Source organism: Strix aluco, chromosome 2 (assembly GCF_031877795.1).
Source record: "Strix aluco isolate bStrAlu1 chromosome 2, bStrAlu1.hap1, whole genome shotgun sequence".
Taxonomy (NCBI): Eukaryota; Metazoa; Chordata; class Aves; order Strigiformes; family Strigidae; genus Strix; species Strix aluco.
In genome coordinates this window covers 51268543-51285884 of record NC_133932.1, presented here as the reverse complement: position 1 = coordinate 51285884, position 17342 = coordinate 51268543, and the positions used below count along the sequence as shown (strand labels likewise).

General features: G+C 42.1%; 2 protein-coding genes across 6 annotated transcripts in view; both read right to left on the bottom strand.

The window, feature by feature from the left end:
* Positions 1–5567, bottom strand: part of SH3KBP1 (SH3 domain containing kinase binding protein 1) — a 237431-nt gene extending 231864 nt beyond the window's left edge. For 2 of the 3 annotated variants that reach the window (XM_074814691.1, XM_074814693.1), the window contains exon 1: positions 5025–5567. In XM_074814691.1, the coding sequence (XP_074670792.1) occupies positions 5025–5028 (4 nt within the window). In that variant the 5' untranslated portion in view covers positions 5029–5567. The remainder of the gene's footprint in view (positions 1–5024) is intronic. The other variant, XM_074814692.1, reaches the window with a different exon arrangement.
* Positions 5568–9077: 3510 nt separating this feature from the next.
* Positions 9078–17342, bottom strand: part of BCLAF3 (BCLAF1 and THRAP3 family member 3) — a 33642-nt gene continuing 25377 nt past the window's right edge. Inside the window, exons 11-13 of one of the 3 annotated variants that reach the window (XR_012621946.1) lie at positions 15908–16063; positions 13224–14109; positions 9078–12035 (exon numbers count right to left, since the gene is read on the bottom strand). Coding sequence is in view for 2 of the 3 variants with exons in the window: in XM_074814689.1 (XP_074670790.1) it covers positions 14080–14109; positions 15908–16063 (186 nt within the window). In the remaining variant the exon portion in view is untranslated. Of the gene's footprint in view, positions 14110–14310; positions 14778–15907; positions 16064–17342 lie in introns of those variants that run through there. The other 2 variants (XM_074814689.1, XM_074814690.1) reach the window with 2 other exon arrangements.

Here is a 17342-nt window from a genome sequence, read left to right as displayed (position 1 = left end):
CAGAAATATGTATGCACTAAGCATTAATAATAAAACTGCTTCTTGAGAAAGTGTTTTAATTATTACATATACTTCCTTAAACCCGGGCAGAAAAAATACCTTTTCTTAGCAGCTCTACCATAATTTCCTACATATGCATCTTCGATCACTGCAAAAAGGAAGAATTCTTCTGTTTTAAGAAACCATCTATTTTAAGTATTCTCTTCCTTATCACACTTTCTGATCTAAAAGCAACAGTTAATATAAAAAAAAAATCCAACTATAATGGAGCCACTGAGAAAAGAAGGGTTACTTGAAAGGAGCAAGCAGAAGAGATACCAACATACAAAAAAGACTGTGCAGTCAGGAATTATATCCATCATCTTTTACATATACACACATATTTATATTCCTTGATTTCAGACCCCTATCTTGATCTATTTAGAACGCAGCTCTGACAACCTTTTATGACAGAAATGTCACTAGCTCTTGATTTCTAAGAAAAAACTGTGCCAGCTATTTTTGTATGAAATTTTATATAGTTTACTGAAAATATTTTATCACAGTTTACGAAAACTCCACTTGAACTCAGACCATGGTGATATTCACAGGCTGTATAAATATTGTCACCAAACAACTGGAAATCTGATCCTGAACAACTCCGGTGCAACTGCCTTGTTGTGAGAAACAAACCTACCAACGACAACAAAAGAATTAAAATGAGTAACACCCCATATAAGGAGGAGAATAAAGACTTTTTACAGGTTGGGGAAGATTTTTACACAGCATTTCCTATATAAAGCCACTTTACAGCTGCTTAAAACCTTATTAAAAAATTCAAAGTGAAAAAAAATCATGCTAATCATCTTTCTTGTGATCTTTCCTTCTTCAGCTGAAACTGTTCAACTGTTTTCAAGGATGACAAGAATGACGCATGCTATTCCTACTTAAAAACATCTGACAGCTATTTTGTTGAAAGGTTCCCAAATCTCCACCATTTTGGAGAGAGAACTTAAAATTTGTCAAAGACTAGTCAAGAACTACAAACATACCTACCACCTTCCACAGGCAATTTATACAACTTCTGCCAAGCTCAGGCCTCAAAAATGCTTCATTTTACATAGAAGCGCAGAGTTGCTAGAGAGCTGACCAGCTAAACTCCCCAGGCCTCCCGCTGCAGTGAGCATTCACCAACCCACACCCACAGAGCAAAGCAGAAGTTTTGATGCAAGCGCAGCTCTCTTGCTGGAGGTCAGTGTGGCCCCAAAGGCAGGAAACGTGCTCAAAGTGCTCCCTCTGTTGATGCTTCGATAAGAGAGAGGGAGAAGGAGGATGTGGCATGTCTGAAACACATAAAGAGAAGTAGAGAGAGGGAAAAAAGATAAAAACGTAGGGGGTGCAAGGGAAGCAGGGCTGAACTTGAGGGCAGGGGATAGAGGAGAATTTGGAAAGGGGAAAAAAAAGAAGAAAGGGGAAAAAAAAAAAAACAGGAAAAGGGATTGCAACTAGTACAGAACAATCAGACTCTAACATAAGAGTCTTTTTTAATTACATTACTTCTTGGTGTAACATCCCTTTGGTGTGTACAAACTAGCTGCGGTATTTCACAGCAAAGCATCTTCCTCAACCACTAATGTAAAACCATGCAGACAACAGCTGTCTGCCAGCACTAGTAATCTAACTGGTTCAAAGGGCACAAGACTGTCTCTGGATCCAAACTCCTAACTGTGGTGACAGCAGAGGTGATCAATGTGTTTTCACAGAAACAAAAGCAAGGTATGCTCTGTTTCCCTTTCCCAACAGCAAAGCTTTAACAATACCTTGAAAATACTAAGATGAAAAAATACTGACGATGAAAGTGTTTACTTATAAGCTGGTATTTACAAACACCATGATGAAGGCTTCAACTTCCTAGTTGCATGGCAGTATTATTATATAGAACACATACCCCATTTAATGCACTAAACTGTCTGTGCTCTGAAGATGAGCAAAGACTTCATAGCAGAAAAAAGGATCTTCCTTCATCTGCAGAAGTTGGAAGATGTGTCTCAGCTGACACAAGGAGCTGTACATCAGTTGTTTTGTGATGATGGCAGTTAAACACTGTTCTCTAGAACCAGACTTGTACTCTCGCATTTTCTAAATTTGATAAGCAGTACATTTCAAACCAGTTTTTCCCCAAGTCGCTACCACACCTTCTTCTTACTTTGCTTTGTGGACCACCAGCTTCAGGAGGGCAGTCTGACATATGGGCATGCAGAGGCCACAAATGAGACACACATGCAAATGAGACTGAGGAGTTCTCTAACCATATGCAATTCTAAGTACTTTAAAAAAAAAAAAACAAAACCAAACAAAAAAACAACAACAAAACCCCCAACCAAACAAACAACAATCACTCACACAGAAATTCCCACAAAACACCACCTCTTCATTTCTCACACATTAAAGGAGGGGGGCCGAGCTTGTTTCACTGTATTCACAATTACCTTTAAAGTCCTTGCCTTAGCCCACCTTTTACATTTAGGGAACTACCACCATTATTTCACTCAATTCTCCTGACAAGTCCATTCCAAATGAAAATTAATTCGCTTTAAGATACTCTAACTATAATGTCATAGAAGAGCTCATAAAACCTCAATAAAGGTTTATTTCTCACAAGGTTTGGCATATGTGCTGTAAAAAATCTTGGGGCCATACGCTGAACTTTACTATACACATATGTGTAATATACACATATATATACATGCACAGGCTTGAAGTAATAACAGTATGTAGTGCCATACAGAAAATATAAATGGTTAAAATGGAAGGCATACAAGTAATTTAAAAATAAAACATCAGGAATCTTAACAGCGCACTACACATAAAGAATTCACCTATTCTGCATCTAAAATATCTTCCAAAAAATGCTAACAATGTTAAAAATGTTTTTAATAAGACTCTGGTTTCATTTGATATCTCCTAGAAAGATTTTGCTTTCATACTACTCATATCTTCACTTTCTTACACAACTTTTTTATTTGTTTTTAAACTACAAGGATCACTTACCATTTAAAGATATGAACAACAACAAAACCATATCTACCTTCCCTCCACTCCCATTTTGCAAAGAAAAGTCTGACTGAATTACAGTGATTTGGGAAAGTCATGATCCAAGTGAGCTTTAAAGAAGCCAGATGTGTACAATCATGGCCAGCCCAGGGGAGGGAAGGGTGGGTAAAAGGAAAAAAAGATGGCCTTCACTGCTAAGTTACAGTATTCAAAAACCTTTCTAGAGCTCTATCAATGCAAGTTACTTCACTGGACCTTTATCGCTTTCCTTAATCTGTTGTACTGCGAAGCTAAAAAGAGGCTAATATTTGGACTACGGATTCGGCAGAAATCAGAAAAATCTGACTATCGCAATACAAAGTTAATAAGAAATAAGTGCGCCGAGGAAGGATAAGAAAACAAAAATATTTAAAAAATTATGTTCTGTGACATGCCCTACTGAAGACGTATTTTGCTCCATTCAGCAGTTATAAAACGCTACACCTCATTACAGCACTACGTTTAAAATCTTATCTGTTGCTGCTGAAGACAGAAGTTGGGAGCTGTGTTAGCGAGCAGGCAAACCAACCCTAACAGAGTCTTCTGCAACGCACCCAATTAAATGTGGCGGTCTGGGATGCTGGCCTACTGTCAGCAGCGTCAGAGTTCACCCAGATCAATACAGCTGGATGAGCTGCATAGGGATGAATGCATTTCAGCCTGACTTGGAGGACTAACTGGAAGTCAATAGCGAAAAGCCAGTGCTTAATCTTGCAACGTACAGGTACAGCAGCTGTGCAGCACTCTAGTAGTACCCCACAAACTGATCTCTCAAAGAACAAAGGGACGGGGCTTTTTCCTCCTATATTCCCATCATCACTGTATTAAAACAGGTAAAACTGTGTAACATGTCTGCCCACGTAAAACGCATTCTATTCCGTCGGTTTGGCGATACCGCTCTTGGGCTTCCCCGCCGTCCAGCAGCATTCCCGCTACCGCGAGCGAAGCGGGCAGCGGGCCCTGAGGACATCTACACGCCGGTGTGTTGGAGCGCCGTTGGCCGCCGCCTTCGGACGCCGGTCGGTGGGTGCACCCAGGGCTGCCCACCAACAGCCGGCGGTTTCTTTTGTTCCCTCCACTCCGTCCTTTTCCGCCGGGCACCGTGCTGGGCAGCGGGAGCCACGGACCAGCGCCGCCCCGGGGCGCGTCCCTCAGCCAGCCCGCGCCTGGCACCGCTGCCGCCGCCTCGCCCCGCATAATGGGACGATTCATCCCCCATCGTCCCGCTGCCCGCGCCTCCCGCGCCGCGCAGGTAGCGGGCGCTGCCCACCCGGGACGGGCAACCAGCCACAGCCTCTTCCCGAAGCCCGCGGGAGCCACCTCACGGGCAGCGGCCGCCGAGCGCAACCGCCCCCCACGGCCCCCACGGCCCCGCGCCCCGGCCCCCACGGCCGCCCCCGTGCGGCGGGGCGGGGCGGAGCGGGGCAGGGCGGCACGTCCCGGCCCCACAGGTCGCCCCGCGCCCCCCCTCAGCCCTCCCCGCCGGCAGCCCCTCGGCCGGAGGGGCGCAACCTGCGCGCCCGCGGCGGCGGTGTCCGTGTCGTCCCCACCCGCTCCGCCCGGCCCGGCCCGGCGCCACAACCGCACCACCCCCCCCCCCCCCGGCTGGTGGCTGTGCCCGGCGGGAAGGCGGCGAGGCCAGGCGGCTCGTAACCCCGGCAGCCCCGCTCGGGATCCCCCACCGCTGCAGCTCCGCGACGCGCCCGGCCCTCGCCCCGCCGCGCAAATCCCGACCCTCCGCCTGTCACATGAAAACAATTACCGACTCGGCCGGGGGAGGGGAGGAGAAGTTAAAAGCCATGAGGCGGAGGAGCGGAGGCTGGCAGCGGCCAGCTCCCTCCCCGCCGCCCCCGGCCCTCCGTCGCGGCGGCAGCGCGCACCCCACCCGCCGGGGCGGGAGCCCCCGCCGACCCCCCGGCACCGCCAACTCGGAGCCGGCGGTTTGAACTCACCCATTTATGTCGAGCTGGGCTTTGCCTGGCGGCGGAAACAGGCTGAAAGTTTGCGGCGGCTGGCCGCGGCGGAGGGGGCGAGAGACAGCCTGAGCCGCCGCCACGGGAAGGAGAAGAGGCTGCTGACAGAGCCGCTCCCTCCTCCGGCGGCCGCCGCTCTCAGCACCCGCTGCAGCCGGGCTGCATTCTGCGTTCTGCTCGCAGCACCTCGGCTTCCCTCAGCATATGTATTCGTATGGATTAAGAAAAAAAAAAAAGAAAAATCGGGCGAGAGTAGGGACTCAGTCTTCAGCTCCTGCCAGCCACCCGGGTGCCCGCTGCCGCCGGGCAGAGCAGCCCCGGGAGAAAGTGCGGCCGAGCCCGGGCGCCCAGAGGCGACTGCTGCCGAGCGGCGGGGGTGGGCGCCTTCCCCCGCCGGCCGGGGCGTGCGGCAGGGCAGGGCGAGGTGCGAGGAGCAGCCGGGTCTCCCCGCCGCGGGCTGCTGCTGCCGCCGGTGCTGCCGCTGCTGCTGCTGGAGCGAGCGGCGCGGCTCGGCGCTGCGGGAAGTGTCGCGAGACTGCGCCAGAGCCGCTGCGCCGCCTCGGGCCGCCGGGAGCGGCGGCGGCGGGGGAAGGAGGGCGGGGAGGAAGGAAGCGGAGCGGCGGTCCCCGGCGGGGGCAGGGCCGGGGGAGCGGGGTGCCGCCGCGCCCCGGGCCCGCCTCGCCCAGCGGCGGGAAGGGGGTGGCTCCCGCCTTCTGGGGCCGGGAATCGGCAGCTGGGCACGGGGAGACGGCGGAGGGGGGCGGTCGCCTTATTTCGGTGCTGGGGGAGGAGGGAGGGCGCTTTGGGGTCCGGACACCGTCTCCGGGAGCGGGCGGCCGCTCCCAGGCGGCAGGACGGGCGGGTACCGCAGGCTCCTGCCACCCGCCTTCCCCCTCCGCCGAGCCGTTACCTGCTGCGGGCCGGGCGCGGCCCGGCCCTGCCCGCGGGGCTCTGCCCCCGGGGCGGCGGGGAAACGCAACGGCAGCTCCGCCGGTGCCCCTCGTCGCGCCGCGTCTCTCCCCGGCCCCGGCCGTGAGGGGAAATGGGGGAGCGGCGGCCCGGGGCGCACCGGAGGGAGCCGCCACGCTCCCCCCCGCCCCTTCCCAGGTTTGGCTCTGGAGGCTGGGAGGGACGGAAGGAAGGGGAAAGGGACAAAAAGATCAGATGAAGAGGGGCGGCTTGGGTGGTGGCGTTTTGGAAAACAAGAGCAGAGTGGCAGGTGACTGTTCTTTTCAGGTAGTGTAGGAAGATGTGAAACGCGTGCTACGATATAACTGAGCAACAGAGAGAGCAGTTCGCAGAGACCAGTAACACTTCTGGACAGAAAGGCACCTTGAGGAGGGCGGGGAGCCGTCTGCCCAGGCAAAGACCATTAGGAAAAAACCTACACTAATAGCAGAGGGGAAGAGCAGGTTAAAAACTGTATAATCTGGTATAAAACGATAAAAGTATGGTTAACATCTTTTACAGCACAAGCATCTTCACTATTAATGAAAGGTTAAGCAAAAAGGCCTGTTCGAACCTCAGGTAGTTAATTTGACGATGAAGACAGAACACTGCCACTAATGTAAGGGATAAGATTTTTGTACTCCCCCTGGCCCTGCTCCCAACCAAGTACAAGAGAGTTCATTTGAAAAAAGTTTTTTGAAGGTTAGAAGTGTATAAGAGAATAGATGTCTTTTGAGGTAGCATCTGGTGTCTTGGCTATGAAAATCCACATTTTTTAAATTGTGACTGGTGAAGTGTTTGAGAGAAAATTAGAAGAGTTTAAACATGAGAGGTTTAAGTAGTTACACAGAATTTCTAATTCTTGACTTTAAGAAAAACAAAAGCAAGTTTTGATAGCTGTGGTTAAAGTTACTGATTTACATGCTATAGCAGTAATGGAACACCAGGACTAATGGAGTTTGTCTTCTCCAATTCTAATCTTTTGCAAAAAAATGATTGTGATACACTAAAACCTTCACAGCAATAATACTGATTTTTTTTAAAAAAGTTTTTAAACATAACTAAAACAAGGAAAGCAAGTTCAACTGTGAAAAGGAATGCAATGAAAGAGGTTAGATATAGGTGTAGGCAGTTGCCATCCAGTTCAGTGTTTCACTGAAAAGTCGAAGACTTGAACCACCTCAGTATTGTTTTCAGCAATAGTGGGATACCAAGTCACAAACCACTGACAGAGTTCCAAGACTTGGGAGGAGAGGGGGGAAATGGAAAAAAATGCATTTTATCTTCATACATACAAAGAGCATCTTTTAGCCAGTCACATGCTACCAGAAAGCAAACATCCACTCATTCATACACACCTTAACAAAACAATGCTGGTTTGTTATCCACAATTCCTCATTGCAGAAGGGCATTTGACCTCTAGTACCTGAAAAATTTACAGGATTAATTCTGGGAAATTATCAGAATAAGCAGCAGCAGTGTTTACTTAAGCATTATGACAAACTAGCTGAAATTGTAAAGTTAATCAGAACAAAGCATGTCAAACTAAGTAGAACTGATGTAGCCAGGTTTGAGAAGGAAGATATTTCTGTTGCTATAGCATGGTAATGTTATATGAAGTTTGACTTTCCAGTGCTGCAGCTGCATAGCTTAAGGTGGAGTAAATGGTATAACTGAATAATTTATCTTGGCATGTACATATCAATAGCACTGCTTCTGTAAGAACTCTTCAGGGCTGGTAGTAAAAGTGACAAGGAATAACACAAAGTAGTCATGTCACAATGTCAGTCTTATAACGCATAGGAGAAAGCCAATTTGATGGTGCTCTCAAACAGATTGCCAATTTCAAATATATTAATGTATGGGAATTTTTTTGCCTTCCCAAGTAAAGCAGTTACACAGTACAGCAGGTTGCCCCTTCCAGAAAGTGGGAAAAACTCACTGTAAACTGGGGGGAGCACTGTGGTAGTAACTCCAAGATTTAGCTTCCCATTGTTCCTAAGCCAAAGAATTTCTATAGGACTGATCTTGCGTTCCTGTAGAGCCTACCCCTCAGCTGGGGCCTCAGACTAACATTACAATATGGATTATTTGGATACCTTACCTTTGGGGGAAAAAAGCTGAATGAATACTAATCATGATAGCATTTAGAAAAGAAACTTCTCTTTACCTGTTAAGGAACTGCTTAGATAAGCTAAAGAGATGTTTTTAAAGTGGTATCAATGAAAATCAGCAACTGATATGCACTTCAGAACATGATCAGCCACATCACTTCTGAAGACCGTAGTCTAATAGCTGGGAAGCATTATTATTATATCCCTCCAAGTATTATTTAAGCATTTTTCCTGAGGGCAAAAAAGTAACAATGCATCCTGCCCGTAGCTACTCTACATCACAGTAGATTTACAACACATGAAGTTTTGCTTTACTATCCAGTTCAAACATAACCACCAGATTAGAAGTTACCAAAAAAAAAGACCAAATTATTTACATACAGTGAAGATCAAGACAGATTTGGATTATGACAAGTTTAAGTAAATAATGGGGAAGTTAACTCCTTTCCTTTAATTAAACACTGCAAGTGTATTCTTCTAGCTTCACCTCATTCTCACTCTTAGAATCTATTAGGGGATCTGTGTATTAAACTAACATGGTTATTCTCGCCTCACACTGATGATACTGTATTAAGAGAATTCTCTAAAATGCACACTATTTTACTGAATGTAAGCTTTGGTAAAGTTAGCCAAGCATGTGCCTTCCCCCATTCTGGCCCTTTACAGGGCAAGAATCCAAATTTGGCAGAGATGCTAAGTATTTTGAATGCCATAGAGGAGATGGACATACGTGCTTTCATTTTTTTTAAGCAACATCTATTTTGTGCTAGTAATGAGGGGAGATTCATATTTTGTGTCTTTGGAAATGGAGCTTCTTTTAGCCAAGAAGGTGTGCCTAGAATGTGGATCAATACTTTAATTTCAGAAAGAAGCAACAAAAGATAAAGAAGCAACAGTGATATGAAAAAATTCAGTGGCTACACAAATCAAGAAAAATGCTTTGAAAAATGACACCAAACATTAATAACTACTGAATCAAATCACTGAATTTATAAGTAAAAATTTTGTTAAAACATTTATTGTCTGTAGAAACAAAATTTACATTGATTTTATATAAACTATGTTAAACATACATATAAACATACCTACATCTTAATATATACTTATGAATGAGGCTTTTAAATATGGGATAACATTGTCAAAAGCACCGTTGTATACTCCAAAGACTACAGACTTAAAATGCATTTGCATTTAACTCCATCTTCAGTAGTTTAAAAATGTCATTTCTTATCCACACTTAGAAATAATTAAAGGTTTCTAGTATCATGTTTGCATGTGTACATACATGTGCACATACACACATCAGATGGTCTTGTGAAACTACAGTATAAATAAGGTCACCATTAATATATTCCTTGGAAGTGGACATTAGTCCACATCCTCGTTCAACGGGGGGGGGGGGGAGGGGAAGTCCTGCTACTCTTAGAACAAAACAATGAGGCTTTTTTAATTCCATGAAGAGTGTACTTGAACAACAACGGTTTCCACCCTGTCTTTTCCCTCAACAATAAAGACATAAGAGAAGTCAGTCACAAAATAAAAGCCATCTACTACATTATTTACAGAAAATGAAATATTAAAAAACCACGAGATTTAAACTGCTTAGACAAATTTCAGAGCAATGAACAGTGAACAGAAGAAAACTGTATTAAAGTGGCAGGCAGCATAGAGCTATTAAACCACGCGGCTAAATAACTACTCAAATACCCCTCCAATGACAAAAACCATCAGGCACAGAAGGAAGGGGCAGGTGTTATGACAATAGTTTTCTCTGATCTTAACACTGAAAATTTACGTTCACTAAGCTTGAAACAGAACACTTACATATTCATCACTATCCTTAAGGTCTGTTAAGGACTCAAGTGTTACAAGTAGGCTTTCAAAGATCTTGAAATGGCTTTTTCTTTTCTTTCCTCCTTCGTAAGGAGGTTGAAGAACCTCCTATCTCCAAATCCTGCAGCAATGGAATTAAGTCTGTCAAGGGCCAGAGTTACATGCAGAGACATCCTTTTTTTTTTTTCCTCCATATTCATTAGGATGCAAGTGTGAAGTCTTTCTTTTAGAGAGCTCTCCCATAGAGAACTTTGTAGATGGCTGTTCGGATGCTTAGAGAAAGGCAAGAGGCATGTTTCTACACAGCATGGGAAAAGATCCCTTCAGAAAGCAAGGAAGTTAAGGGCCTCCCTCTGTTTACAGTCTTGTAAGGTGAACACCGAGAAATCAAGTCTCTTTGCTATAATCTTTAATCATCTTCTCCAAGCAACTCTCACTATCCATTTCCAAGACATGGCAGAAAATGACTTTACGACATGTAACAAGCAAGTTTTGAGAACCCTGCCCTTTTTAATGCCACAAGAAAGTGTAATCTTGTTCTTTGTTTTGTTTTTAAAGCAACTAAGTTCATATAAAGAAAAATCAGCATTTCACCCTGAGGCCCTGGGAGAGAAAGGCAGCAGGTAAATCGATAACACAACTGGCGATCAGCTGAAATTACTCCCATCCTCTGCTATCAGTTACCTGAGTTGAGTCAGTTATCTTCAGGTCTCAAGACCATCTAAATCCATCAGGTAAGGTGATTTTAAACATGTAATTATTACAGTTAAGGCAGACTTGTAGAAGCCTTGCAATGTGTTGCTTCTTACTAGCCCCAGAATTTTGTTAACCATGTGAACTCAATCATCACAAAGTTTAAAACGAGGATTCTAACTAATCTATGGAGAGATTAAATGGATCACCAATATAAATGCTAATATCACAACAACTTATTATTTCAGACACTTATAAGGAAGACTCTAGTCATAATAAATCCATTGCATTTTGGATATCCATTTAAAAAAAACAATTTCACATGTGAAAAATTAGGAATATGACATGAGTATTTAACAGCCATTTCAAGTCAACCAAAAGAAAGGCAATTCACATTTATATTTTCAAAGTATAAAACAAAGCTAGAAAGCTCTCAGACAATCACATTTTTAACTTGCCCTTCCAATGCAAATGCAGTGACAGACTTTACTAATACAACAGACACTGTTTTCCTGCTGAGGCTTACACATTTAAAGTAAGTGGTTATTTTAACAACTTAACAGTCCATGCTCCCATTAGAAACAATGCAATAATCAGGATATTACTTAAGTCTTTGTACAGGTGTTTTCTACAATGCAGTCACAATACAGAAAGGCACCAAGTTATTCAAGTAAGTTGACCTTTCTTCTACTTAACACTTTTTCTTGTGCCTTCACAACCCAATCGGTAACTTCAATACATTATATTCCAGTACAACAGAACTTTTCTGTGCTAAAAGAATAAATAAGCTGATTTATGAGTAGACAAGTCTCTAACTCACAAAGATAAATCTACACAGTAATGTCTCACACCAGGTAACATCAGAGTAGGTGCCTCTAGCACCTAAGTCAGTCACAGATTTCAATTTCTGTATGAATTTTATAAAATAGGAAAGTTATCATGACAGAATCCCAAATTAGTGAAGTTATTGGTAAAGAGTGTGATTTGAGCAAATGGTATCACCTTAAATAAAAGGTAAAATAACTGAAACAGTGACTACATTTCATCATGACATTCATCTTGGGACCAAAGGTGGGCAAGGGGAAAAAGAGAAGTCAGTAAACATGCCAAAACCCCCTTGTTTGTACTATGTTGCTCACAGTTGTAGAAATAAATTACAGGTACCTAGTCATGCACAGGTAAAAAAAGAAAGCACAAAGTCAGAGCCAGTCACACTTTTAAACCTGGTTAAAGCAGCATTAACTAACTGAAGTCTGATTACTTCAGCATTACTTCCCAACAGTGTTAGCAAAACTGCCATGGCAGAAGTTTCTTCATGTATCCACTTTTCCCATTTGCTCAGCGAGTTCTGTTCCAGGCTTTAATAAGAACACTGCAGGAAGTTTACAGAAACAGTAGTATCCTGTTGAATAAGACAATATAGCTTCAGTAGTTTGTCCTATATCATACAAGGTTTCACTTCTTACGTGTTTTACAGTGCTTTAGCACATTCAGGAGCAGTGTGAATAGCTTGTCAGCTAGAGGGTAAACCTGCCCTCATCTGCAGGGTACATGCAGCACTCCCCTGCCAGCAGACTGCTCAACTGCAGCTATGCCACATTTGCTTTGGGTTGCCTCACTTAATCTGTTTCAATTCCTTATTTTCATCTCCCAGTAAATCTACACAGGATGATTTTCCAGATTCATCACTGACAACATCAGTAAATAAACATTTTCTTATCTGCAGAAAGGTGCCTGTCTCTATTTGACCAGGGAATGACTTTCCTTTAGTTTCCCATTTTGTGTATGCGTGTCAAAGTTACTGAAAAAACTAGCTGAACCATTAAAGATCATTATTTAAACTGAGAACCTGGGTTTTAGAAACAAACCATCTGGTGTTATTGTTGAATGACCACAACATCAATGATTGTGGCACACTTCCTGCCTGCTTATTCCCTGTGAACACTAAGCAGCGCATACCACGATATGAAGATTTTAAGAGACACTATTTAGCTGTTCTGAGCCATAACTACACTTTCATATAGTCTTTCTACTGAGGGCATTGTGGAAAAAACATTACCAAAAAAAGCATGCAGAAATCACATTCTGACTTTCCGTCCCAAAAAAGAGATTTCTTTTTCTCTGAACATACCTCTACCTGGTATTAGAATTCTGATCTACTATCCACAACAGAGACTAGTCTGCATTCTGTATTGCTAACACTGTCTTGGAAGTGATGGAAATAGATTAGCATGCATATATTGTGGATATGGTAAATAGCTTTTTTCTTAAATAAGAACATCTCTGAAAGCTACTTGCTATGCATCTTTAATTTACCAGCAACAGAAAGTCTCAACAAATCTGTAATACATACACACAACCCTATCATATATTATATATTAAGGCAAAGGCTACAAACAGGAAATAAGCACAATATTGTCTATAGCTGCTTATAAAACATGTCTGGCCATATGAGTTTTGCACACAGCATAACTACTGCAGTAAGCTTCAGAGAATTACTGGGATTTTGAACAACATTACAAACTATCTGCATTTAAAGCAGTTTCAGTTATGAACAGCTTTGTTAGAAGACATGCTTATAAAAACTTACGTTTCTTGTTTTTCTTGTAATTAAATACTTCAGGCCCCAATTTCAGATTCCAGGAAATCACCAAGTCATTTATGACGAAAAAGATTAGAGAACATGTGGCTTGGTCAAGAATGTCATACACCAAAAAATATAATGAGACAGAATAATTTTGAATACAGACCAACTAATCCTCTACCAAACCCAAGCATGCTTTCAGTGCAGTTATAAGCTACTGCTACAGTACATTACATACCTGCCTGTTACCATTAATTTCAATCAAATACTGAAAGTTCTCCCAACATTCTAACAATTTACAAATGTATATACACAAACTCAAGTATACTATTAAACTAAAGTTATACAAAATACTGTTTTACAGAAATGACTGAACAGAGGTGTAAAATCTATTGCACAACCTAAAAGGTCATTACTTGGAAAATCCTGAGCTAATGTGCTATTACCAAACAATTCAGGCACTTTTTTTTTTTCCTTTTTTTATTACATAAGCAATAAACTTTCAACATATAAACCTCTGGGTATAACAACTCAAGTTCCATCTGTAACACCATGCTTGGAAGAAAAAGTATTCAATAAATAAGACTCCCTTCAATGACTTCTTTACTTGAGACTGGTATGCAAGAGGAACTAAAGGTACATACTACAATGTTTCAGTTGAATACTGTACTTTAAAAGCAATTATTAAAACTGTAAAAAAGTTCTGCAGCATTCCACTACTGAAAAATAAAGTTATTTTTAATCAAGAAAGTTACAGGGTTAGTTCCTTTATCCTATTTTAAGTCTTGACAAAGTTGTCAGAAAATGAACAGATGCTCTCTTTGATGTGTTATCTGTTTCAACTTCAGGATCACACCTCAATTCAGGTTTCTGTTGCAATATTTAAGTTTCCCTACAGAGAGAAAAATAACATTAGTGTCAAGTTGTAGCAGTGGAAAAAAGCCTCCCGGCTTTCCTAAGTACTGTATTATTATAGTATGTAACATACGAGAGTCTTTCAATTATTGATTGAAACAGTCCAACTGTAAAAATGGTACCTTAAAGGATGCATATGCATTATTTCAAAAGAGTGAAATAAAGATGCTCAGACCGGTTTAACAAATCTCGAGGAGTTTAATCCTTAAAACAGGCAAAATACGGGAAATGCCACAATCTCAGGAAGAGTTTTGTTTTTGAAGAATTAGCCAACCAGCAATCAGGATACTGTTACAAAAATGGCTGTGTCATACTTATTCTTCAGGATTTATTTTAATTTAACTCAAAGATACTCAAGTTCATCAGGCCTAAAAATCAATATTCAGATCTTATTATGCTTCTCTAATTCAAATCATAATCTCCAGCAGCCAGACTGTATTAAACATGCTTTATAGGTTCCAGACAAGAACCTTAATACCCAGTTATAGAAAAGCATTAGAAATTAGGGAAAATCTCACTACAACAAAATTACAGCACTTCTATGCCCACTTTACAAGGTCATCATTTTTGGAAAAATCCTTCTCCATCTACTTCCCACCAATTCCAGTTCAATTTAGCCTTCAGAGATCATACTTCTCCGAGTCCCTGCAAATGCAAAAGGCATTCACCAGTATACTTCAGTAACAAGTGACTCATTTAACTTGTCCAAAGTATTTGGTTTTCTTCCTTGTGGTCTGTTTTTGGTTTGTGGTTTTTGGTGGGGTTGGGGGGGGGGGGGGGGGGGGGGGAGGGGAGAGGAATGTGTTGTGTGTGCTAGATTTTGGGGGGGTTTTGTAGTTTGTTCCCCCCCACCCCCACCCCGGGCTGTAAGCTTGCAGGTTTTTTGAAAACAGCTCTAAGAACCTATGCTTCTGTGCTCTAAGTGAACTCTAATCCAACTACAAACAGTTATGCAAGTATATTTACTTGTAGCTAGGTGGACACAATTACAAAACAAATAAGAATTTGCACAGGAACACAGAACAGCAAGGGGCTGTGTAGGTCATCTAATCCAATTCTCCGATGTCACAAGTAACCTCATACTACTTTGATCATACTTGATCAATTCTAATAAAGGATTTAGAATGTTTTAACTACTGATCCTCACAAAAGCTGTAACATTTTATATGGTTCAAAAGTTTTTCTGCAGTTTGAGATTATCCTTGTCCCACACTCCACAAATCAAAAGGTATCATAGAACCAATGTGCCTAATTATTTCAGCTTGAGCTTATCAAAGCATTTTATACCGACATCATATATTGCAGGATGCTTTATTCAGAACAGCACTCCAGTGTGTACTTTAAGGCACATGATTAACTTAAGGTAACATAACAAAGAGAAACACAGACATAGTTAAAAAAATTAATACCCTTCAAGTTATAAAACCATAGCCTAAGAGCACATAACATTTTTACAGAGGGCCACTTTGACTTCCTATAAATAGGAAGAGAGATCAGCTGAACTCAAGGAAAGAATACTGAAACACAGGCAACTGCAGAATCTCAGAGGCCACCTCTGATTTGCAATTACCCAAAGGAAGTTTCAGCAAGTTTTCATGGAATAAACATGGGAGGAAACAAGAGTGGAGAACCAGGTTTGCCTGTAAAGTACAAAGAACCAATATTCCAGAAAATCCCATCCAAGTTATTCCATGGGGATTTAAAAATTGGAATGGATCATACAAATATTCATATTTTACAAATGGCTTAGTGAAAAATAAATTAAGCCAACTTACCTTTTCTTTCCTCAAAAATCCATCTCTGAATTTATTAGTGGTAAATCCCCTTACACCAACAGAACGCAACCGCTGGTACTTAGCCTGAATATATAAACCCTTCTGTACTAAGCCTGATTTATAATGGGATTGCAAACGGCCATCTGCAAAGTTGCTCTGTGAGAGTTAGAGAAGGAAGAAAAAAGTGCAAAATGAGGGCACCAAAACTCAATAGTTTATATTTACAGTTTACACATGTAGAACAGTACAGAACGAACAACAGGAGTATGCATTTGCAAGTGTAGAGCCTCTTCCTTTATTTCCCTTTTAATACTCCTCAGACCACTAGCTACCATGTTGCTCAAAAAACTGCTGTATTGTACTTACTATTTAAAACATCTGAAATTATCTTCCTCATAGAACAAAGCAAACGTATTGTACAACATCTTAACATTTTTTCAAACTTTAATGAAATTAAACCACCATCAAAAAAGTTTAAGACAACACCTCACTGTTGCTAACAAATTCAGAGATATCAGGCCTGCAGTGCGCACACATGTTGAGACTAAAAAAGTCATACTAAACAGAAGTGTATATATATTTTTTCCTATAGCTCTGAGATCTTACGGTCTGAACATACATTCATTGCTCTATGCCTTTGTTACCTCCAGACTGGAATGCTGTAAACTAAGCAAGTGTGGGACCAGGTGCAGAGGCCACAGAGACAACAAAAGGCTTACAGGTGAATGGCATTATACATACACAGAAAGAATATAGCAAGATTAACACTGACAACAGCAGTTAAAGTTATAAAAAGGTTTTCATTCCTGAGCACTCGCACCTCCAACAAAATATGCAGTAAAAGTCTTTAGAGTAAGAAAAATCCTGTGTATCATAATGTCTCAGTTCTCCAGTACTGCCATTTTAAGTTTTCCAATGTGGTCCTGACATAAAGCATTCATGTATACATTCAGCCTTTAAATTTCAAGTTTCCCCACCCCCTCCAAATTTAAACACACAATGGCTTTCCAACTAAAAAAAGAGAAAGCCTCCAGACTGTATAAAATTCTTATCTTTTACAAACACCTTTAAAGTGTAGGAGAGAACAAAACATATCACAGAAATAGCCCTTCTTGAGCATGACCTAATCACTTTGGTGAAATCGGTCTCCTTTTGATATAAGGATCACTTCAAGAAAAAAATCACATGCTCTGAGGTTGCAGTAAGTTTGGTACCAGTTTTTCCACTGTGTTTTCCACTGTGTGGCTGGTGAACAGCTAAGAACGGACTGCACAGATGTTCTTCTATGCAAATGCATATGTTTTATTACTTCCCAAATCATTTCACCCACCTACTACATAGGAGATTACTAAGAAGCTGGCCCCATCAGTCCCTCACGGTTACTCTTACAGTGCATGTAGGCAGAGGACACTTGCAGAAGGCTGTTAAATGCTAA